Genomic DNA, 24,269 nt, shown 5'->3' on the forward strand with positions numbered 1-24,269 from the left:
GGTGCGGCGTCACCAGTGCTGAGTACAGGGGAACGATCACTTCCCTGGTCCTGCTGGCCACACTGTTCCTGATACAGGCCAGGATGCCGTTGGCCCTCTTGGCCACCTGAGCACACTGCTGGCTCATATTCAGCCAGCCGTCAACCAACACCCCCACGTCATTTTCTGCCAGGCAGCTCTCCAGCCACTCATCCCCCAGCCTGTAGCGTTGCCTGGGGTTGTTGTGACCCAAGCGCAGGACCCAGCACTGAGCCTTGTTGAACCTCATACAGTTGGCCTCAGCCCATCGATCCAGCCTGTCCAGGTCCCTCTGTAGGGCCTTCCTACCCTCCAGCAGATCGACACTTCCACCCAACTTGGTGTCATCTGCAAACTTACTGAGGGTGCACTCGATCCCCTCGTCCAGGTCATTGATAAAGATATTAAACAGAACTGGCCCCAGTACCGAGCCCTGGGGAACACCACTTACGACCATCTGCCAACTGGATTTAAGTCTGTATACCACAACTCTTTGAGCCCAGCCATCCAGCCAGTTTTTTACCTAGCAAAGAGTATGCCCATCCAAGCCATGAGCAGCCAGTTTCTCCAGAAGAATGCTGTGGGGAAACAGTGTCAAAGGCTTTACTACAGTCCAGGTAGACAACATGCACAGCCTTTCCCTCATCCATTAAGCAGGTCATCTTGTCATAGGAGATCAGGTTAGTCAAGCAGGACCTGCCTTTCATAAACCCATGCTGACTGGGCCTGATCCCCCCGTTGTCCCACACATGCCGCGTGGTTGGCACTCAGGATGATCTGCTCCACGACCTTCCCTGGCACCGAGGACAGGCTGACAGTCCTGTAGTTCCCTGGATCCTCCTTCCAGCCCTTCTTGTAGATGGGCATCATATTTGCTAACCTCCAGTCAACTGGGACCTCCCCGGTTAGCCAGGACTGCTGATAGATGATGCAGAGTGACTTGGTGAGCACCTCCGCCAGCTCCCTTAATACCCTTGGGTGGATCCCATCCAGCTCCATAGACCTGTGTGTGTCTACGTGGTGTAGCAGGTCGCTCACCATTTCCCCTTGGATTATGGGGGCTTCATTCAGCTCCTCATCCCTGTCTCCCAGCTCAGGGGGCTGGGTACCCTGAGAACAACTGGTCTGACTATTAAAGACTTAGGCAAAGAAGGCATTAAGTACCTCAACCTTTTCCTCATCCTTTGTCACCATGTTACCCCCTCATGCAATAAAGGATGGAGATTCTCCTTAGCTCTCCTTTTGTTGCTAATGTCTTTATAGAAACATTTTTATTGTCTTTTACTGCAGTAGCCAGTTTAAGTTCCAACTGGGCTCTGGCCCTTCTAATTTTCTCCCTGCATAACCTCACAACATCCTTGTAGTTCTCCTGAGTTGCCTTCCTCTTCTTCCAAAGGCCGTAAACTCTCCTTTTATTCCTGAGTTCCAGCCAAAGCTCTCTGTTCAGCCAGGGCAATCTTCTCCCCCACTGGCTTGTCTTTCAGCACATGGGGACAGCCTGCTCCTGCGCCTTTAAGATTTCCTTCTTGAAGAATGTCCAGCCTTCCTGGACTCCTTTACCTTCAGGACTGCCTCCCAAGGGACTCTGTCAACCAGGCTCCTGAACAGGTCAAAGTCTGCCCTCTGGAAGTCCAAGGCAGCAGTTCTGCTGACCCCCCTCCTTACTTCTCTGAGAATTGAAAACTCTATCATTTCACGATTGCTATACCCAAGAGGGCCTCCAACCATCACATCACCCACCAGGCCTTCTCTGTTCGTGAACAACAGGTCCAGTGGGACGCCTTCCCTAGCTGGCTCACTCACCAGCTGTGTCAGGCAGTTATCTTCCACACCCTCCAGGAACCTCCTAGACTGTTCCCTCTTCACTGTATTGTATTTCCAGCAGACAAGTCCCCCATGAGAACAAGGACTAGCAATCATAAGACTTCTCCCAGCTGCTTATAGAATATTTCATCTGCCTCTTCATCCTGGTTGGGTGGTCTATAACAGACTCCCACCAGGATATCTGCCTTGTTGGCCTTCCCCCTGATTCTTACCCAGAAACACTCAACCCTATCGTCACCATCATCAAGCTCTGGACAGTCAAAACACTCCCTAACATACAGGTCCACGCCACCAATTCTCCTTCCTTTCCTATCCCTTCCGAAGAGTTTATACCCATCCATTGCAGCACTCCAGGTGTGTAAGTCATTCCACCATGTTTCTGTGATTGCAACTATATCATAGTTTTCCAGCTGCACAATGGCTTCCAGCTCCTCCTGTTTGTTGCCCATACTGCGTGCATTGGTGTAGATGCAATTCAGTTGTGCTATTGATCCCACCACCTTTTTGGGGGGAGAAGCCCTAATTCCTATGTGACTGCTCTCAGGCGCTCCTGTGGTTTCTAACACATCGATAACCCTTGTGTCTTTGCTGCCATGTGGATCTCCATCACCTACCTCTACTGAGATGGCAGACCAAAGGACCTCGCTAGCACACCGTCCTTCAAACATTGGCGTGCCAACCCCAGGCTTATCTCTAGTAAGCCTGGTTTTATCCCTTTCCCCCTTCAAATCTAGTCTAAAGCTCTTTCAGTGAGCCCTCCTAACTCCTGTGCAAAGATCCTTTTCCTCCTTTGAGACAGGTGTACCCCATCTGTCACCAGCAGGCCTGACGTCATGTAGTCCGACCCATGGTCAAAAACCCCAAAATTTTGCCAGTAACGCCAGGCTTGGAGCCAGGTGTTGATCTGCTGGCTCTTCCTGTGTCTTCCATCATCATTCCCTGCAACTGGAAGGATAGAGGAGAACACTGCTTGTGCTCTGGATCCGTTAACCAGTTGTCCCAAGGCCCTGAAGTCTCTCTTGATGGCCCTTGGACTTCTTGTTGCAACTTCATTGCTGCCTACCTGAGAAATCAATAATGGATAATAATCTGAAGGCTATACCCGGGTGGGAAGTTTTCTCTTCACATCTTTAACCTGTAACCCAGGGAGGCAGCGGACTTCCCTAAGAAGTGGGTCCAGTCACCATATTGGGCCTTCTGTTCCCTGCAGGAGTCTCCTATGATAGTCTCCTATGATTCTTTTCTTTATGGAAGCAGTTTTAATGCAGGGTGTAGGTTGACTTAACTTTGGTGACACCTCCAAGCTAGATGAATCATCGTCCTTGTCATTGTTCAGGTCCACTTGCAGAGTTTTGTACCTATTATGTGAGAGCACCTGGGTAGGTGGGGTGGTCACAGAGGCATGCGCTTGCTGTGCCAGGCAGGAACCTGCCTGACCAAAAGTCCATCACTTTCTTAGCCCAAGACACCTCTTGCATGTCACCTCAGCACCCAAAGTTCTTGACACTTCTTTCTACCCTCATGATGTTTTCTGATCTGGTAAGTATGCAGCCCACAGCAGGGTTAATGTAAAGCACTGAATGTGTGCTCAGGCGTTCTACTAGGCTTCTTCATCTGCCAGACATTGTTTGAAGCAAAGATCAACGGTACTGTAGGCAGCACAAAAGAAGTCACCCACAGGAAAGCATGTACAAATCCAAATGTCATCCTGTTAATGTCCCAGGCAATCGTTTCTTGAAATCTCCCAGAAACCACTGCTCTGAAATGAACAAGCACTTGGCGTGACAACAAAAAACTTTAGAAAATCACTTGCACTGGCCTGCAGCAAAGACAAAGTGCTTCTGACCATGAATATGGACAGGCATATTACCACCATTTGCATAGTTCCCATCTCCCTGTCCACTATTTCAAGCAGACACAGCAATGTTTTTCTTCCAGTGGACAGAATAGTTTATATTAGATTTCTAAGCTGAGAAGTTTATATAAATTCTACCTCAGCTTCTAAGCTTTTTACAGTTACAGTACAGATGACATACTGGAAGCTAGCAGTACACACTATCCCTTCTCTGCTGATCTATCCTTGTTCTGACACCAAATACAGTGAACACTTTCCTCAGGTTATCACTTGGTCCTAGATGAAGCCCTAGTAGAAGAAGGCTTAAATAGATAATGCCCATAGATTTGAGTATGAAAATTCCACAGAAGTACAAACCCTTCTTGCAAACGTTGTTTCATCCCAATTCTGTAGTATTTCAATAGCTTCATTCATCATTTCCTCCTTATGACGGTTGTGTTTCTCATTCTCAACCACTTCTGTTTTGCTTGTCACAAGGATGCACTTGCTGTCTTTTGCCCTTCCACGACCTACAGAGCAACACAATTATCCTCTTTAGTTACTCTTAACAAGATGTGCAAAAGCAGGAGCTATGCCATCAAAGAGCATTAAGGACTTTTTGTGTGGCTGCTTTTGTTTCCTATGTTCAGATCCAGATAATGCTGCTTCTAAACAGCATTCTCTCAGCTCTTTCTTCTTTGATCACAAACCAGGACAAGATGCCCCCTTCCAGGTATCCTCCTGGATATTCCCCAGCCCGTGCTGTACTGCCTACTTCTGCGGCCTGCCTCAGTTAAGCTCAGGCATGCTTTGCTTGACACTTCAGTTATGGTACAGCACCTTGCTGCCTTCTTGTGGAAACAAAAGCTAGAGGAGAAAAGGTCATCTTAGTCTTACTTACTAGTTTTCTGCCCTGCTAAATGGTGTCTATGGAAAAAAAAGAATCTATCATAAAAAACCTGGGGAACTGGAAATACAGTGCTGGTAAGAAAAGAGACAACAAGAGCAAGTGCCATCTCTTCCACCTGTCTATGCATACTGCCTGCCTGCTTTTTGCTGCTGTGACACAGGCAAACTAAGAACCATAGGGATCTCATACCAGTTTAGAAGTATTTCTGTTAGAAAAAACATTCACATTTGCTTTTGAGCTCCCATTGCCCCAAAATCATGATTTTATGTGGCTTAAAACTGACACAACCCATTTTCTTTGCATCTTTAATGGCCTGTTAAGAATAGACACTATCACCCATAAACGTGAATTCTGGACCAATTATTTCATTATAAGACAAAAATTAAAACGTTACAGGACACAGACCCTGAAAGCAGAGGACTAAGTGCAATGGAGATCACTTCCCATCAAATTATGAAGTTAAGTACTCGAATGATATGATAAAATATTGCAGATGCACCCTTGAAAGACACAGGCAGTTTTATGACGTTTAGGAATGTTAAACGGAAAGCAGTATTTAATGTGGCTCTCCATTCCCCTCTACTGGCCGTATTGGAAAATCACCAAGACTCAAGACAGAAGTCTTGACAGACTTCTTTAGACAAGCCACGACAGAAACAGGGTTTCCTTTATTTTTTTTTTTTTTTTTTTTGTCTTGAATGTTAGAGGTCTCCACATGCGAAGGCCTCTGGTACCCGTGAGTAGCTGGGTTGGGAATAAACCACTGGGCAGGGGAAGGTCTTCAGAAGCCAAGGCAATACATGAAACTCCATTGCAGCAGCCCTTTGTAAACTGTCACAGTCAGAACGATCTGTGCTATTTCTGACTACAGCTCTTCTAGCCATACTTCTGCTTTTATGTATAATTATCCACTTGAGGGATCACTCGTCAACAGTTCAATAACCTTGTGCGGCACAGCTAATTTGCATGGCAAAAGAAAAGCCCCACAACATCCAGGACTCAGTTCTGTGAACAAATTTGTCATGTCTGGTGCCATCATTCATCTGACTTCACTCAGGGGCACAGAGGAACAACAGCAAGACATGCACATATTACTATCGTATTTCCAAAGTGCCATTCAGTAGCACTTTATGTCCATTTCTAGGCCAAAACGTGTTTCTAAAGTAATAGCTCTGAAATTCCATACCTCTGACTTGGATCATTTTGGTGACGTTACCGAAGTATTCATAGAGCACAACAAGGTTGCACTCAGAAATATCAATGCCTTCATCAGCAACAGATGTAGCAATTAGCAGCCTGCTGTCTTTGTTGGTTTTGAATGCATCCAGTACACCCTTCTGCATTGGGAGAGTCATACCTACAGTACCGAGAAACTGTGTCAGGAAAAAATACTGAAGTGTTCCTTGAGCAAGATACCTGCATGTGCTCTTACTTAAGTGATTAGAAATGAGCACGTCCCTTTGATCTAGAAAAGTACGTCAAGTTTGCATATCTAGCTGGCTGCATGCTATACCCACAGAGCAGGAATTGTTGTTGATGTGGCACAAGAATTGTCATCATGGGAAACACCATTTCAGACACAACACCTAGCTGATCTTTATTAGGCCCACACAGCTCAGTTATTTTAAGCCCAAGCTAACTCTTAACTTACACCATGCACAATTAATTTTGGCTGTAGCTTCCATTCTACCTTAAAATGTCTTTGTGCCACCAAACACAAAATAAGGGAGGGATCTGTAAAAGGAACAGGGAAAATACCACTAGCAGCAATCACAAGAAGCCATGGTAGTGAACAGTTTCTAAACTTCTTTTGAACTAGCAAAAGAATCCTGCAGCAAAGGGTCATTGACAGTGTTACTTCTGCTTTAACCAAAGATTCTGGACAGAAAAAGCAAGCATCTCCTTAGGATTGGTTGAAGGTCTCCTAGATATGGAAAAAAGCATAGTGCAAACTTGCATGACCTTCCTCTGTTTAAGAGCACAGAAGATGAAGACAGGAAGAGTAGAACAATTTTAGCAGTGTAGCCACCATACGTCTAGCAACTGGTATTCCTCAGTGCAAACCTGCATACCTGTTTTTTGATCTCTTCTTCCACGACCCATCAACACACCTGGCTTTATGTGGCTAAACAGAGGGTTTGCTTCTATCCACTTCTTCAAAGCCTGGAAAGCAAATCCGGTTATTAGATCCCTGTCCAGATGAAATGCTAGTTTGGCATATATAGGTAGATCCTGCCCATGCTTGCCTAGACAATTCATACTTTGAGAACTAAAAACAGAAAAGAAGGTGGAACTTGTGCTTCAGGAGGGGAACATCTACTAATAGGTGAGAAAGCAAAGGTCACAGCCACGATGCCAGATCCAACCATGCCACAACTCATTTCCACTTTTCCAACCCCTGCAACTTAAAGGTGGGCTAGAGAGCAAGCAGCCTTTCACTGCTAAAAAGTATGCCTTTTTCTCTCATAAACCAACAGGTCACTGAATACTACACCTCTGGGATCCAAAGGAAAAGAGTTGTTATTTACAACTTTCTCACTGCACAGTGAAAGTAGCACCTTCAAACTCCTCTTACACAGGAACAAAATTCAGCCAAGCTACAGTAGGCTTTTACATCTATAATGGAAAATTGCCAGCAGATGCTTGGTGGTGTTAGTTTCGACTTTAGCCTGCCTTTAATTTTTTTCTGGTTTGCAACTCATCCGGCGTGTCTATAGCCAAGGATAAAATGGGGGTTGGGACTCTAAGCTGATAAATCTGTTTACAGTAGCCAGAGACTATGATACCTTGCAGTAAATGTTTAAGAGCTACTGAAGCTAATGATTAGCAGCACACTTACTTCAAGCATGAGCTTTTTCTGGGAACAAGGTGTTGGAAGGGAGAAAAAAGATCATTCAGCCTAGATCCTTGATCCTAGGCAAGTATAAAACAGACCAGTGCATCAGAAGGGTCCAGAGAATATCTGCTCCTCCAAGTCTTTCCTTTTGATCAAAACCCCATGCTAGGGCACAGACCTCCTTTGGGCCCATAGGAATCCTCCGGGAAACCTATAAATACCTCCCGATGTGCAGTCAGTAATAGAGCAGAGCTACTGGTTTATAACACTGCCACATTAAAGCCAAAAACCTTGTAACACATCTTGTCAAAACTAACTTCAGACCTAAAGTAAAAATCTGATGGCTTAATGATCAACTGTGACATATAGCAAGAAGAAGTGATGAAGGACACCACCCCTGTACTGTAGTTTTCAGAAAAAGAAAAAAAATAACCTCGTCCTGTCTCAGAGCATCAGTGCTTAGGAAGATATAGAAAGATAAATATTTTCTTAGGAAGATCAAATAGATGCATAGTTTTCTATTTCCAGATCAAAATGGGAAAGGTAATAAATGAGGCATTTTATTTTCTCACTTCTGATTTTAGGAGCTTTAAAAAGAAACATCTTACAGTTACTAAGGCTCTTGTCTTAGCAAAGAGAAGAGTGCGAGTCTCTGGGTTATAGCGGTATGCTTCATCCAGGATGCAAGCAAGCTCTTCCAGCTTGGGATTCTCATTTGATTCATCTTTTGAAAGGGCAGTCATTTCTGGTTCTTTCTCTGGAAGAAAACAGCAGTGTCTTGAATAATTTACCTTCATTAATGCAGAAAACAGAATTCTTACCCAAACCTACCTTCAAATCCCACCCACATTCTTTTTAGCATCTGTTTTTATTTTCTATACCATTCTTCCAGATGCAAGCAAAGAAAGCTATTGGCTAAATGCAACAAAATCCCCAGAAAAAAATTCTGAGGCTCTCATATTTTGTAGCAAACTGACAGGAGAACCTCTGTGACATACTGTGCACTAAAAGACAGCAACAAAACAGTTCTTGCCAAGAGCGGTGCTATTTCTTCTTAGGAAACAACTGACACTAGAGGGCAGGCAGCCCAGTGATTTAAAACTGCAGTCAACACTGCAACACACCGGATCACAGGCTGATGTACAGCACACTGCTACTAAATCAGAAGTTAGACAACAGTGCAACCTCTAACTTCTAATCAGAAGGGTACAAGGGCCGCCTGCTTCTTCCCAGAAGTTTGGGATTCGTCCGGGAGCACTAGGCAGGAGGAGGCTAGGCAGTGCACTGAGCAGTGTATATTGCCTTATCTAATGCTGCCAGCATCCATGATTGTAGACCATCCTCCTGCTCGTGGGGCAGATACTTAAGGACACCGCTGCCTTATCTCCAAGTCAGGCATGTAAGAACCTACTACAGCATCTAGCTACAATTACTACTATTTCCTTAGCTCTTGCACTAGTAGCTTGAAGTCCCAGAAAGTTCCCCCTGCCTACCCTAACACTACGTTTGCACTCACATGGGCACTAGATCTTCCAAAAAGTGCAAAGTTTCTGGAAAAAACAACTGCGCTTACTCTGATGAAAACACTTGGATCATCCTACCATAAGGCCTCTTCTCCCCTGCAACTGTCACAGGTACTGTGTGAAATACCTTGAAATTTGGCTGTCAGTTGCTTCTCTAACTCTGTATATGGTCCATTTTTGACATTTGTGAAAAAGTCAGTTAAGTAGACTAAAGCATCTTCAATGCGGGCATCTTCACTGATGATGAGAGCATCATTGAATTTCTGCTCAGAAAAAGAGACAGACACATTTAAGCCTCATTTTCCATGGGACAGGGGATGAACACAAATTTTATTTAGCTAGATTAAGTATTAAAAATTCGTGTTGTTCTTCATTTGCATGACAACACAAGCATTACAAAGTCTCCTCTGCACTATACTGTTTCTAGTGAGTATCTTAAGACACAACTCTTACATGCTATGCTTTAGCTTGTGTCAAATAAAATAATTAGGTTCGAATGCTCCTAGGTGAACATACCTGTATCAGAAGGAACAGGGTGGCTCCACCTCTGTATGGAAGGAAGGAGGATATACACTTACCCGCAGGTGTTCAGTGCAAATGAAAAGGTCTCTACAAATGCTGCTCTCCTTCTCCTTGTCTGCCAGTTGCAACAGCCTGCATTTCTTCTGAGTGCCAACTATCCACTGTTCATATTTCTGTGTTCCAAAATCATTCTTGTTGATTTGAGACATAGTATCTAGTAAAGAAGGAGGAAACAAACATTTGTTCATCTTGACTAACAAATAACCAGAACAGTTAGCTGGAAGATAACACATCTTCCATGAATGTTAGGTTTAAAAAGCCTATGCAGACACAATCACAGAATCACTGAGCCTGGAAGGCACCTGTGGAGATCTTTAGTCCAACCCTCTGCTCCAAGCAAGGTCACCTATAGGCAGTCACTCAGGATCATGTCCAAATGGATTTTGAGTACTTCCAAGGACAGAGACTCCACAACTTCTCTGGGCAACCTGTTCCAGTGCTTGACCACCCTTACAGCAAAGAAGTTCCTCCTGTTGTTTTAAGTATTTCTGTTTGTGCCCACTGCCTCTTGTCCTGCCTCTGGGAACCATCTGAGAAGAGTCTGGCTTTGTCTTCTTCACTCCCTGTGTTTCAGCGTACACCCAGATGTTAGGCTAAAATTAACCCAGTACAATTCAGCTGAGGATCTGTGTACATACACACATCTGCAGAGTCTTTAGCAATAAAATTAGAGCTCACTTATCCTATAAGAAGCCTAAGGTATTCAAGATACTGCATGTGCATTGCTCCTTGAATTACCAGCTACTCAATAGTTAAGTATTCATTTGCTAAATGGTCCATGTACTTAAAGGCATATTATCCAAGGGCCTACTCTTGAGGCTGAACTAGTCAGTACTTGTTTGTTACATACATACTCTGAGTGCTTCACAAACTTCAGTAATCAAAGGGTCGACAGAAGCAAAGCCAATGGCATTCATGCAAGAGGAACTGTGATACAGAAATAAGCTTCAGAAGTGTTTGCTTAATTTAGCATGCAGTTTGAAATTCCCACTGTATTTGTTCTTTGTTGCGTTTTTTTGGGTTTTGCGTTGGGTTGGGTTTTTGTTGGGCAGGGTTTTTTTTGTTTTGGTGGGGTTTTTTTTAAGTCTTCCTTCCTGCCCCAGAATATAGTTCACTCTCCAATATCTGGAAAGTGTGGGGAAAAAAATTCTAGAAAGTATAGAACTTAATGACTAGGGTGCCTTAAGCCTGTTTACCTCAGTTCATGTGATTCTGTGATTCTATGATTCTATGAACTGAAGTAAACAGGCTTAAGGCACCCTAGTCATTTTGCAAAAGCCAGTCTAAGCACAGACAAAATCCTTTAATTCAGAGCTGGATAGACCAAGGCTGATCCTGATGCACAGGCATCCATGGGTCTCTGCTTTGTACCCCCTGTAGCTCTCAAATTTGCTGATAAGAGCCACTTACTGGACACCACTTAGGAGCTCTGCAAAAGCAGAAAAGATCAATTGATTTCTGCAGGGCTGCAGCATTAGGTCTTGTGACCGTGAGACCCATTCTCTCTTCTCACAGCCATCCATCTCCCTCTCTGCAAACCTTCACAGCACTGCAGCTCCTGAGGCTGGAACTCTACAGACAAGTGTTTCCTTTCTTAGGCAGCCATATCCTCTCTCTGGTGGTGTTCATGTCCCACAGATCCTCCTCTGTAAAATTACCTTAAATGCTTTTCAATAGGAAATAATGGAGACCTGGTAAACAGTGGACATAGGGGGACCCAGAGGTATGAAGAGGACAAAATGCCGACCAGAAAAGGTGACCAGGGCATCCCTAGAAATAACTCTGAGCGCAACTCAGAGAGGCCAGAAAAAATACGAGAAGTGTCAGAGCAGCAAGAGTAAAAGTTAAACTTTCACTGAAAGGAAGAAATTGCAACATTCAAACACCATAACCGAGACCCTTCTTGTTTTCCTTGACAGAGACAGATTTAGGTATGAAGCATTTGGAGAAATGCTTAAATAAGAACATACAGGTATGTCTTACCAATGAAATCCAGCTCATTGCATTTTGAAAGCAAGCCCTTTGGTAGTTTTGTTTCAGATTCTTTAAACATTCAAAATTATCTGACAGTGTCAAAAGCACACCATCCTTAGCTGCGGGAAACACAGGTTGAAATCCAAGCAAAAATATTTATAATTATCAAACCAATCACGTATAACAGAAAAATAGTTGACTGTATTCTCTTATTTAGGAAATATTGGTTAAAGGCAAATAAAGAGGAAGGAGGAGAAAGGAAGTGGAAAAAGAGTGACTGTTCTAGCAGCCATGAGGATTCACACTGATGGAATCAAAGACTGAATCCCAGCTACAGGCATATTACAGTATCTTACCCACTGAGTAAACCTTCTTCATCAACGCCTCTGTCTCAGACATCAGACCTTTGATAATGTCTGCAAAGTGATTCTGAACTCGCATCTTAACCCATCTGACATCTAGAGACAAGAAACAGAAGTCAGTGGCCTGAGTAAGTAAAACATTTCCCTAGGCAGCGAAGAACAAATTCTTGTCTAAAAGAATGCTACATATGGTGCTCTATGCAATCATAATGATGTTTATTGTTAATGAGCATTACAGTTGCACAGAAAGAAACAGACCCCAGTCTTCACTGGCAGAACTGCACTGGCTTTTCTGCCTTGCTAAATAAAAACCAGAGATTGTGGAGCTCAGCAAAGAGAAAATTTGCCCAAATGGACACTGCCTTACTGCGGGGCAACAGTGAAGTGCATGCTTAAACTCCTTTCAAGCCAGCAGCAAGCAAAGCTTCAGCTTAGTTTTAAGCTTTTAACTTTACCTGACCAAAGGAGAATTGGATAGCTGCCTTCATTATGGTGCTTTGCACCTCACGGGAAAACAAAAAGGGAGTGCGCTTACGTGTTTCTGGCTTGTTTCTGAATCTCTGCAGCTCCTCTTTGTTCTCTCTGACAGTGGATATGGCCTGGATGTCAAGGTAGGAGCACAGGGTACAGATGTGCTCTATCGTTTCCTCGATGCTCTTGGCATTACCAACTCCAACAGAAGCAGTTAAACCTACAATCTGAGCGCACACGTGAATAGCAGTGGTTGCTCCTTTGTCACAAATAAAAAAAACCCAGGAGACGCTGTTACCAATCATCAAGTTCTCACCGTCTTCAAAAGCAAGGAAACCAAACAGGCAGCTGAAGTAAACATGAGTGCAAGGACTAAATCTTGACAGCCAAACCTCATCTCCACTCATGCCCTCTCCAAGGCACTTAAGCTTGGAGTATTCAAACTGAAATTAAATTATCCACCCACTTAAATCCATAACCAGCTGTATTTGCCAGTGCTCATCATACACAGAAACAACAAATCCACCCCTAGAATGGTCCTCCACATTCATTCAGAGAGGATGTCTTCTCAGCTGGACCAAAATCTCCTGTCAGTGGAGGCAGTGGCCCCATTTTACTGTTGCAGAAGACAGAAACAGAGAGGTAACAAGGAGATCACTAAGTTCTGGAGCACGTGATTTCTTCCCAGCCCAGCAATCCTGTTTTTACTCTCCAGTAGTCCAGTCTCTGTCATGCTTGATCAGTCCTTCTTGGCAGCTGGAGGGAAGATGTAACATGGGAAAACAGCCTGGAGGTGTTTGAGAAGAGGGGAAAACTGTTCCAGATGCTACCATTTCAATTTGCAGCCATTGTTAAATGGGAGTTTGAACTGGATTAACACAAAAGGCAAGACTTCAGGCTTTGCTGACTGCACTGCAAAATACTTTTCTCTAATGTTTCCACCACTTACCTGAGGCAGCTGGTTTTCAGAGGCGTCAAATTTTTGTTCCAGGTATCTGGCCATTAACACATTGTAAGGGTGGTTGCCTGTAGTGTTGTGGCACTCATCAAATATCATCAGAGTGAAGATGGAGAGGGAGCTAAGGAACCCCTCCTTGATGCTGTTCACAAGAATCTGGGGCGTCAGCACAACGATGTCGCTGTCCTGTATAACCTTTTCTACAGAGACATTTGCAACTGTTTCACCACTAATTCCTTGAACAAGATACCTAGGAAGAAGAGGCAAAAGATAGTGTATGAAAAACAATGTCTTGCAGGGCAAAAAAAGCTAGAAGGATGGACTTTTCAGCAAGCCTGAAGGGTAGTGACTAAATTCAAAATGTCAAATTGTTGGGGCCAGCCATTTGACCCACAGAAGCTGAGAAAAAAACTGCTGAGCATAAACACCTGGATTTTGAACTCCCATTAACTAAAATATATTAGGTTTGAGGGTGGTAATTTTGTACGTTTAAGCTGCATCTGTCAGTTCACATGTAAGGTGTATTTGGAGATCCTGCCCTTCATCCCTGTTTTGTATACGTCCGGCAGCACGGGACTGTTTTCTGTCCAGCACCCTCATTTTCCCACAACTATAAGGATTCATATGCGGATCTTCAGTAATCAGTTCCTTCAAAACCAGAAGCTATAGGTTGTCAGTACTCCCCTAAGCAATTTCCAGTCCCATCTGAGAGGTGGACCATCATTTTCTGACTAGATGGTAACTTGCCATTCTTACCACTAGGCATCATCCTTATGTTAACGCCAAACACTCCTTGTCACCAGTAAACCCATTACATTTTGCCCTAGCCACAGCTGACCGAGAGGGCAGTTTATTTTCTGTGGAGGAAGCCACCAGGTAGAATTACACTTACCCACTTCTTTCAAAATGCTGCCTGAATACGTTTCTCTGTTGTTCATACACTGGCACTTTAGTTGCAAGAAAGACAACTTTCGCTTTCTGTCCTGCGGGCATGTTTTGGAAATGGTGTTCACAAATCAGAAGTGCCACAAAAGTTTTTCCAGATCCTTTAAACAAAGAACGTGAATGGTAAAGCACTAGTATGAAAGGGTGTATTTGTAAGCAGGAGCCTGTCTCATCTGGATGCCTTGTAACAACGGGGAGCTGATAAGGGGGCTGTAACACTTCCAGACTGTCTGGAGACAGATTTGAACAGTAAGTAAGTAAGCTTGCTGCTTACTCAGGTGGGTAATCATCCCCTTCTCTCTCACAGTCTCAGTCTGTAAAACCATGTGGCAATCACTGGGAAGAAAAATCCAGCCGCAGTTTTATTTGAGTTCTTTGAAATCACTGAGTCTACTTCTGCTCTTAGAGTGTGATCCCACATCAAATCAGACTATGGTACAGGCACCGGGCACTTTCAGCTTCCATCCTTCCCCGTGCAGCCTTGCTCCTCTCACATTTCTTTTCCTTCAGCTCTCAGGCTCGCTGTGCAGGCCACCCAGAGCTCTTCTGTGTCCCTGACTCTGCTACCCCGCCTGCCTCTCCAGGTCTCAGGGGAGAATCAGGCTAGCAACTTGGAAAACACAGGTGGAGAGAAAGAGCTGATTGATCTCTCTTTTGCTGCTGAAATTCAATCTTCTTAATTCAGTTCTGAGCTACTGCAAAAGTTCCCTGTGCTGTTTTGATGTTGTAGGCATCGCAGTGCAGAAGTCAGGGGAGTGTGGGGGAAAACTCATCCTATTTTTCCTTCAACTTGCAAGCCAAATTTCTTAAAGATCTGCAGCGAGTGATTTTAACTCAAAAATCCACACCAGGGAGTGAGAAAGCAAAGGTCTGAACGTGGAAATCTGAATACAAGCACTGAAGTGCCAAGAGACACGTCTGTCTTGCTCAGTCTCTGTGCTGCTGTTGGTCATTAATTTCAGGTTAGATCTGGATCTACTCCTGCAAGGAAGACTGCTTTTAAATAAACACCTGGAAAAGTTTAACTCAACCTTTACCCTTCCCTATCCTTCATAGACCTCTCCACCAAGAGAATTTTTCTAAGAAACATGTATTTTCTTACCTGTGGGGGCACATATCAGTGTGTTTTTCCCATTGATAGCAGGCTGTGCAAGTTCAGTCTGGTAGTTCCGAGCCTTCTTTGCTTCATAAACAGGTGAAGACTGATAGATCCCTTCTAGGAGAGAACCATGTTTTTGTGAAGAGTGTTGCAACAGAAATGCATAAAATATATTGTGCCCCATACGGTTGCTATCTAAAATGATAGAGGTACAGTCCTCGCAGTCTACACAGAGCATTCTCTGACAGACAAGCCTTTTAACAGGACACACGCGCCAAGCAAGAATTTTGTGCAGGTTTGGTGCCATACTTTTGCTGCCACTTGACTCTGCTTCCTAAAATGAACTCATTTCAAGGTCTTGGCTGACAGCTCTCACCTCAACTGGTCTTTTTCAACTCAGAAGGAAAACACAAGGGCCTATTTTCCCCAAAATATATGCACAGTATTCCTTTTAGTCTTCTGCTCTACAGACTTTTGAAGTTAATACTCTCTTAAATTGTGGTTTTGTCAGAGCGTTTCTGCTTATGGAACAGGAACTAGAAACACTGGTGGAGCAAAATTTGCCATACGAGAGGTGACAGCCACTGCACAGATCCTCTGCAGCCACATTCAGCTCTCTAAACTGGCTAATATCAGGTCACATGTGAATTAGTTGTATCAGAGAAGATATACATCAAGAACAGTCTGGTGTTTGGAGACCTTTTTGATAATGTGCCGACAGAACAGCTTTGCACTAGAAATGTGGTAAATGAGGGGCAACCCCTACATGTGCAATGCCCAGCATGAGATCCATTAAACGTTAAAACAGAAGACAGCTAAATCAAGTCAGAGATTCATACTAGTTCCTCAGTACCTTCCTTTGTGGCACACCGCATCTGCATCCTTCAGGAGTATAAGGATATGGAGAATTCCAGCCACAAACTGTTTTAAGTTGCTAAGTCTTACCTGAGGCTGAACAGAGATTTCCACTGAGATTATCACATTCTGCTTCTTCAGAAAATGTTATCGTGGTTTCAAAGCTGCTCTCAGAGGCATCTGTCATTTCACCATCAACATCTTTGCCATTATCTGTACAGTCACAAAAAAAAAAAGGCATGTTATTGATCTTTTCAATTTTAAAATGTTGTATTTGCTGGGATGACAAGGTAAAGGAGTTGGTTGCTAGCATGGAAAGACTACATGAAATGCTGTTGCATCCTGACTCCCTTTCAAGTAAGACGGATAGCACTGAGAGTCTTGGGTTGACAAGACCCACATACTCAACGCACATTTATCTATCCCTTAAAAATAAAGGGAGATAATAGACTGGGGGGAAAGTTTTATCCTCTGTGTTTAGTGACAAGATCACAGATTTAAAATGGACATTAACCACAAGCACGAAAAATACTGAGGAGTTCAAAGAAGCTTTGCAAAGTGAAGACTTTGTTCTCCCTTTCCCCCCACCTTTTGGAAGGACCTAGAAATTGTAAGACTATCTCCATCCTTCATCTTACATGATAATCAAGAGAGGTTCCAAAGATGCTTGCTAAAATTTTCTTTGGCCCCATAACTATTACCTTCTCAAAGAACTGTCACTGGACTTTGCAAACAGAACGCACGATCACAAAGTGCTGCTTTTGGAGAGGGAGAAAGAGCACATTTGCATGCTTATCCAGCTCCAGAAAGCACACAGTGTGGGCGATTAACTTCTACTAGCAACTCTTCTTAACTGCTAGCATTAAAATGCTTCCAATATGGACAACGTTTCTTCAGTAGGCTGACTTTGTCTTTATTAAGTTGGATGTTAACAGAAGCTGCCCCAAAAGACAGTGATATCTTTAACTTATAAAATACAACTGTTAACCAAATAATATGTATAGCCATCACCTATATAAAATAGTATCTATGTATGCATAAGTATTATTCTTATATATTTTATATATATAATTATTTATAAATCGGTTAACTACATATATAATTATATATATAATTAAATCTCCAGATAAGAAATTACACACATTTGACTACAGCAATAAAAACATTTCAAAATAAGAAATATTGTTTAAGAAGCCACTTAAAAAGTAGTTTGTCCCAGTTGCTAATTAAAAAAAATTCAAACGATCACTTATGGCTTGGGAGAAAGCAAATGTGGATATAAAGAAATACAATCCAGTTTATCTAAAATCACTTGTCTTTCTTAATTATTTTGTAGTGAAATACTGTATTCCACTCTAAATTCTCCCACACTGCAGGGTACTCATATAGGTATTTTTCAAGTGGAAAAAGGTAAATTCAATGACAAAAGCAAAACCTTATTGGGGGAAATTCTGCATTTTTACAACAGATGAACATAGTTACTTGGTAAATGCTGCTTACAGATTTCTCAAAAAAACCAGTATATTCTATCAGAAAACATTGCATCTCTCACAACTCAAGCAACCAAATAGATGGCAAAAGGTGAATTACCGTAGAAGCGAGTGAAGAAGATAAACATTTTGTTAGTTTGGTACCTTCAGAGCCTTGTATGCTGTCAGATTATGTTTACCAAAAAAAGACATCATTCATAACCATATGGGAGGAAAAATACTCAAAAAATAATTTCTGATGGTTTGTAGGGTAGTACCTATATTTCGTTTTATGTAAAAGACATTCTAATTAAAAAAGGGGGCTTATTTTTAAACAACAATGGGCACTGCAGTCTGATGGTATCCTTTTAAATTAGCCTTATTCTCCTGCAAAAAAATTACTGTCTGGTACAAGAATAGGAGAAGAGCATCATAAAAACAGTTGGCAGTTTACCTTCTCTCATATCCCACAGTTCACTTGCATTGTAATATCCTGCGTTATCTAGTGCCAGCTGAAGGCTTTTCGGCCAGTTTTCCTTATCCGATCGACAGAGACATTCAATGAGTTTAGTTATCCCAGCTGCTTTGCTTCTGTATTCGCTAATCTGCACACACAACAAACAGAAGTTGCTGTAGCTTCTGAGTGATCAAAACCACTGTTCTTTGATTAATATTTTCATTTGTTTTGTTTGATGTTGAGCTGAAAATTGCATTTTCTTCTCGCTGAATAAAAGGTTTCCAATAAAATTCAGTCATTTACCTACTACTGCTGCAATTCTGCCAGCCTAGGCGTACACTAAACTTAGCTGGACTACATCAACAGGTAGGCTATTTGCTTAAATATTCACAAGGTCTGAAACGCCACAGAACTATTCTGTGAATTGTCATCTGGCGACGTCCTTGTAATAAGCCATATCTGCCATAAACCTCTGAGGCCAAACTGATTAAAAAATATTCCAGAATAGGAAAACGCAAAAGTACAAAATTTATTGCAGGCCTGATGTTGGGTCAGATGCAACAGCTTTCCAAATGTTATGTATCTCCATAAAGAAATACTGCTTAAACAATAAAATAGCTGCAAACAATCCTTCTCAGGAGTCACAAGGAGTGAGAACACCTACCAGCCTCCTTCACACAGCATCAATAACTTATTATTAACCAGTCATACATGATGAGTGATTGGTAATATCACTTGTTATCAGCCATCAATAACGACATTGAGCTAGAACTGGGTAACAGTACGGCAGCGTTGCATCCAAAGTCAATGAAAACGTTGTCAACGTCTGTGACAGAGCATTTAGCTAATGACTTCAGAACAGAAGGTTCATTTCACTCTATGGCCATCACTTTGGGTGCTGACAAAACTCAAAGAGCCACACAAAGCTGCTAGGGGTTGCCACAGTTAAGGTAGCAGACTATGTCAAATCCCACGACAAGCAGGAATCAATTTAGGTAACATCTAAATGCCACTTTGCCTACTTCCATCTGTATTTTTAGGAGCATTAATGCAGTGTGAACGCTCCAGAAAGGGGTCTATTTCAAAGGCGTAGCAAGGCACCCACTTCACTGCAATGTGGCATCTTCCAGAGCCCCTGAGGTCTCCTCGCGGGAGCCTGGACTCCGCAAAGACACACAGCTGCGCACTGTCAATGCCAGAGCCGCCCCATCCTGCTGCCCTGCCTGCAACCCTCTGGCACGCCACCTTACCCACCGAGCCGGAGGAGTGAAGAATGAGGCAAGACGTGCAGGTGCCGCAGACAGCGCTGCTGTCGGAAGCTGCAGCCACACAGCAAAGCCTCCTCTAAGCAGAAGAAAGCAAAGTCCCTCCCCAGGGGACCGTGGCTGGCCATCCTCCTCACTCAGCAGCCTGACGGATGGACACCAATTCATCCCACAAGTGAGGCAGCCAGCACTTCTCCATAGCAAAACTAGGCAAATACCAGGATTTTACCATTAACCATACCTGCAGGATCTCATCACACTCCCTTTCTATCAGGCATGTGTTTATGTAGGGCATGAGCACTACCGGATCAATTTCTAGCATTGTCGCTTCTATCCTCTTCAACAGCTGTCTGTGCAACTCCAGTTTTTCCAGTTTGCTGAAGTCCCAGTTTTCAATTGCTTCTGCCAGTCCAGTGTAGCCTTTGAGAAAAAGCGACAAATTATTACTATGAATGCAATCTCTAGCTAGAATAGGTAGGAACAAGCTGAAAAAAAACCTTCTCAGACACCCTGGAGAAATTAAAATTATTTTGGCCTGTAACTGACAAAAATCTAGGTGAACCACAAACAATTTTTATAGATTAAGTGACTGTTTTCCTTCACAGCACTTGTATGTATAACATGAAAAATCCTATGCTAAAAGAGCAGTAACACTTGCAAAGAGAAAAAAGAGCTGCACAATGTCACAGCTCACATCACCCAAGCAACCAAAACGACCCCCGTCCTTTGATCCATGCAATCCTTGGATCCCTGCAGGCCATGATACTCTTCCACAGGAACTCCCAGAGCACAGGACACTACTCAGAATCACAAACACCTTTGGTCCCCTTTTCTTTTATTTACCAGCTCTTTACCTTTTAGTCCTGTCCTTGGCTCCACTCTCCTTCAAAAATCCTTATCGTATTGGCTTCAAGTCAGTCCCTGACTGACAGCAACCCAGACACCTGCAGCCTAGACAGTCAGCAAACAGCTGAAAATACTGTCCTGGAACAGACAGCGGCAGGGAATCATACTTAGAGGACTTGTGTGATTTGCTATGTAGGCTCCAGAGGTGGACGAAAGCAGTTCAGGGTCCCAGAGGAACCGTGGGAAAATAGAAGGAATTTGCCTAACTTTTTATTTTCTTTTGGAGGAGCAGGAGAGAAGTGTGGATACTCGCCACCACAATGTCTTTCATCTAATTATCACCTGCCTCTGCATCTGCCAAATACAAGAGTAACGCTATATTCTCATCTCAGGCCCAATTACTCAGTACTTGGGACAGCACTTGGAGTCAGCGAGTTAACTTTTTCAGTTTTCTGCTGAAGATGCACCAAACTGAATGCTATCGACATGTTCAAAGGAGATATTTTTGCAATTCAGAAATTAGGACCATCACAGGCTGGTAAAAAGTTGCTCTGGCCCTAGTATTTGCTTTAAGGGGAGAGTGGGCTACATCCAAGTGATAAGAAATTTTGTAATAATTGCTTACTGAGGTACTGTAACTATCCGTAGTTAGTAGTGAGTAAACAAAACCAAAAGTGGCTTACAGCGTAAGATTTTGCCGTTTGAGATATCTAACCAATCACCAGTAAGAATCTATGATAGAACCTACGCGTATAGAGGAAAGCTGGCAAATCCTGGTCATTTTACACCTTCACAATCTCTTTTGTCACATTTTGGAAAGGAAATTGCATTAGGACCTCACACATCAAGCAGTCATAGCTACTGAGGAACAATCATCTCATTTATAAACTATTAATGGATACTTCCTTCTTGAAACATAAGACTTTTAAGACTTCTGAATAATTTTTAAAAATCAGTTTCTAATTTAAGACTCCGTCCTTGAATGAAGTTATCCCATGCTACCAGTTAACCCTCACACATCCTGAAACCCATTTAGCTTTCTCTTTCAGAGGATTTAGCTTCCTTTATTTATGTTTGGTGAGAACAATGACTGTCTTGTTTCTTCCCTAAACGCTCCGAGACAGACAAGCCTCCTGTCAATGAGGCTTTATTCTGCATCCCTTCATCTTGTATTGACTTTCTCCATAATCAAAATTGTTCCAGCTGCTTCTCAGATGGGCGTTTCTCTGTGTGCCTTCGAAGAGTTTTATTTCCAACCCCTGCCAACCTATTTTTTCCTACCGCGTCTCATCTGATGTGACAAGACCCGACAGCAGAGGGCCGTGGCTCTGGCAGGAAAAGGGAGAAGCGGAGGAGACCGCGCTTGCGAGTGGGCACCGACCTGCTGCAGCCAGGGCGTCCAGGAACCCCCGCAGCCATCCCTCCACCTCCAGCTGCAAGATGGCATCCAGAAACAGCGCGGCGGCCGCCGTCACCCCCTTCTCCTCCTCCTTCCGGACTCTCTCCTTCATCTCTAGCAAAAACCCGAAGCAGGCAAAGAGTGAGGGAGGGGGCCAGACGCGGCGGCGGCAGGCGCCCGCTGCCCCCCGACGCCGGCGGCGGGGGGGAGGGGGGGACGCGGGCGCGGCGCGGCGCGGCGCCGGGGGGTGCAGGCTCCGCCGGCCCCTCACCGTCGGACAGCCAGTCCGTCATGTTGCTGAGGATGTAGACGGGGTTCAGACACCTCTCGATGTACCGCCTGTAGCACTGCAGGCTCCGCTTCTCCTCCGCGGTCATGGCAACGCCGGCTTCGCACCGCCGGCGGCGGCACCGATCCCGATCCCGGTCCCGGTCCCGGCTCCGGCTGCCTGCGGGGCGGCGGGGGCGCGGAGCCCAGCCTCTGCTCTGGCACCGGGAGAGCCGGCGGGGAGCGGGAGAAAGAACCCTCCCCGGGCAGGGGGCGGCCGGGAAAGAGAAACTTCAGGACAGCGGGAGAATCGAAACTGAAAGCAGCCCCGGGGGAGGGGGCCGGGCCGCCGGCGGAGGCACCGCGCTGCTTGCCGGTGGCGTCTGCCCTCAGCAAAAGAGAAAGGGGAAAAAAAAGGAAAAGGAAAAAAAAGAAAAAGAAAAAGAAGAAGAAGAAAAAGAAAAAGAAAGAGAAAGAAAAAAAGAAGGGAAAAAACAGAGAAAGAAAAAGACAGAAAAAAGAAAAAGAAAAAAGAAAAAGAAAAAGAGGAAAAAAGAGAAAGAAAAAGAAAAAGAAAAAGAAAAAGAAAAAGAAAAAGAAAAAGAAAAAGAAAAAGAAAAAGAAAAAGAAAAAGAAAAAGAAAAAGAAAGAAAAAGAAAAAGAAAAGGAAAAAACAGAAAGAGAAAGAGAAAGAGAAAAAGAGAAAGAGAAAGAGAAAGAGAAAGAGAAAGAGAAAGAGAAAGAGAAAGAGAAAGAGAAAGAGAAAGAGAAAGAGAAAAAGAGAAAAAGAAAAAGAGAAAAAGAGAAAAAGAGAAAAAGAGAAAAAGAGAAAAAGAAAAAGAGAAAAAGAAAAAAAAAACAAGCATATGCACACAGACCCGGTTGGAAATCCTGTGACCAGCCATTTGCGGCTGTCAGGGTGAGGGAGAGCACAACGAGGTAACACGAATAAAGGCATCGCTCTACCCCCTCTTCCCTTTTGCCCCCGGAAAACCCTGAACTGGATTTACAGGCTGTATCCTGGTTTTTAAAAGACTGAAAAATAATTTTCTACAGCAAGGCAAGACCCCCTACCTGCTCTGAGCAAGTGCTTGCTCAGCTGCTAGCATTGGTAGAGCTTGGAAACGTCAAAATGAGAAGGTCCGTCTGACTGCCCTGTAGCAGGGAAGTGAGCATCAAAGGATAAGGCTCACAAAGGGGGCCAGCACGTTGCAGAGCTGAAAGCACCCACAGTTCAGAAGTGCTGCTAAACGTGACAACTCCATATGCAAACCTCCCTCTAACCATTAATGTATGGAGTGGATGCATCCAGCTGTTGCAGCATAATAAATCTCATATTCAAATACACAACTAACAGGTACTGGCCAAATACAAGACATCTGCTTTCTAAAGCCATGGCAACATAAGACCAAGTCATGGGCTTGCACTGGAAGGATGGGGGGGGTGAAGGCAGAAGGAAGCACTACCATTGCCATCACATTTTCTACTCTGTTCTAGTCCACCTTTACTCTAAAGTATTGAATAGTCTTTCTTTTCTTTCTCTTGAGTCTTCTCTTTTGTCTGTTCCACCCAGTTCTAAAGGGATTATAGGAAATCTCGTTTGAAACATCCCCTGTGCCACCATGATGTCGCATCCTTGGCCATCGTCCTCTCAAAGGACCCTAGGATAGGAAAGACTTGCATTTGGATTTTTACTATTAACCCTACGCAGTGAAATGGACCAGGGAAATGTCACACTCAGCTGAAGGTTATCCATCCCTAGTTCGGGAAATGTCAAACAGCTGGGAGAGGACAGCTTCTATAGCAAGAAAAAAACAGGTGAATAAGCCCTAAATGGCAGCATCAGTCACCTCTCCATTCTTTGCACATCCCTCCTGTGTGTCTCTCCTGTGCTGTGAACATAGCAGCAGCTCCCAGACCTTGCTGTGCCTGAGCTCAGCTGCATAGAAAGGCACATCAGCCCTCAGTTATAAAAGAACAGAAATAACAGCTAGTGAGTTTAATATTAAAATGGGCAAACTGGTGGGTTACATTTTTCTCCTTGATCATGCCTTGTGCCCTCCCAGGGGAGCCCAGATTTCCTAGAACTGAGAACTCAAACCTTCTCCTCCAAAACCCCCCAAATTATTTTTCTCCCTCCAACCACCTGCAGAGCCAATATTTCCAGGCAGTGACCCAGGCCACCCTGCTCCTTAGCTCTGTGCATACCCCCAAACGCCGCATCCACACCTCAAGAGCACATAAATGGTTCAAAATAAATAAATCATATACACAATTACAGAATTGGTCCGATAATGAGCCTGGGATTCTGCTTTGACAATATACCTTCCAGCTCCTTATTTGGTATGAAAAGGAAGAACACTGACTTCCTGTTC

The 24,269-nt window shown here is 43.8% G+C and overlaps 1 protein-coding gene across 2 annotated transcripts in view; it reads right to left on the reverse strand.

Annotated features, from left to right (window-relative positions):
• Window positions 1-22,258, reverse strand: part of RIGI (RNA sensor RIG-I) — a 30,041-nt gene extending 7,783 nt beyond the window's left edge. The window contains exons 1-16 of one of the 2 annotated variants that reach the window (XM_087741264.1): window positions 21,899-22,258; window positions 21,610-21,741; window positions 19,624-19,802; window positions 18,115-18,265; window positions 16,282-16,404; window positions 15,340-15,450; window positions 14,185-14,338; window positions 13,284-13,542; window positions 12,399-12,561; window positions 11,858-11,959; window positions 9,524-9,681; window positions 9,073-9,208; window positions 8,031-8,179; window positions 6,659-6,749; window positions 5,773-5,943; window positions 4,055-4,206 (exon numbers count right to left, since the gene is read on the reverse strand). In XM_087741264.1, coding sequence (XP_087597390.1) covers window positions 4,055-4,206; window positions 5,773-5,943; window positions 6,659-6,749; window positions 8,031-8,179; window positions 9,073-9,208; window positions 9,524-9,681; window positions 11,858-11,959; window positions 12,399-12,561; window positions 13,284-13,542; window positions 14,185-14,338; window positions 15,340-15,450; window positions 16,282-16,404; window positions 18,115-18,265; window positions 19,624-19,802; window positions 21,610-21,741; window positions 21,899-22,004 — 2,337 coding nt within the window. In that variant the 5' untranslated portion in view covers window positions 22,005-22,258. Of the gene's footprint in view, window positions 1-4,054; window positions 4,207-5,772; window positions 5,944-6,658; window positions 6,750-8,030; window positions 8,180-9,072; window positions 9,209-9,523; window positions 9,682-11,857; window positions 11,960-12,398; window positions 12,562-13,283; window positions 13,543-14,184; window positions 14,339-15,339; window positions 15,454-16,281; window positions 16,405-18,114; window positions 18,266-19,623; window positions 19,803-21,609; window positions 21,742-21,898 lie in introns of both variants that reach the window. The other variant, XM_087741263.1, reaches the window with a different exon arrangement.
• Window positions 22,259-24,269: the final 2,011 nt, after the last annotated feature.

This window comes from Nipponia nippon, unplaced genomic scaffold, assembly GCF_047370975.1.
Source record: "Nipponia nippon isolate SJK-2023a ecotype South Korea unplaced genomic scaffold, ASM4737097v1 scaffold_8, whole genome shotgun sequence".
NCBI classification, from domain to species: domain Eukaryota; kingdom Metazoa; phylum Chordata; class Aves; order Pelecaniformes; family Threskiornithidae; genus Nipponia; species Nipponia nippon.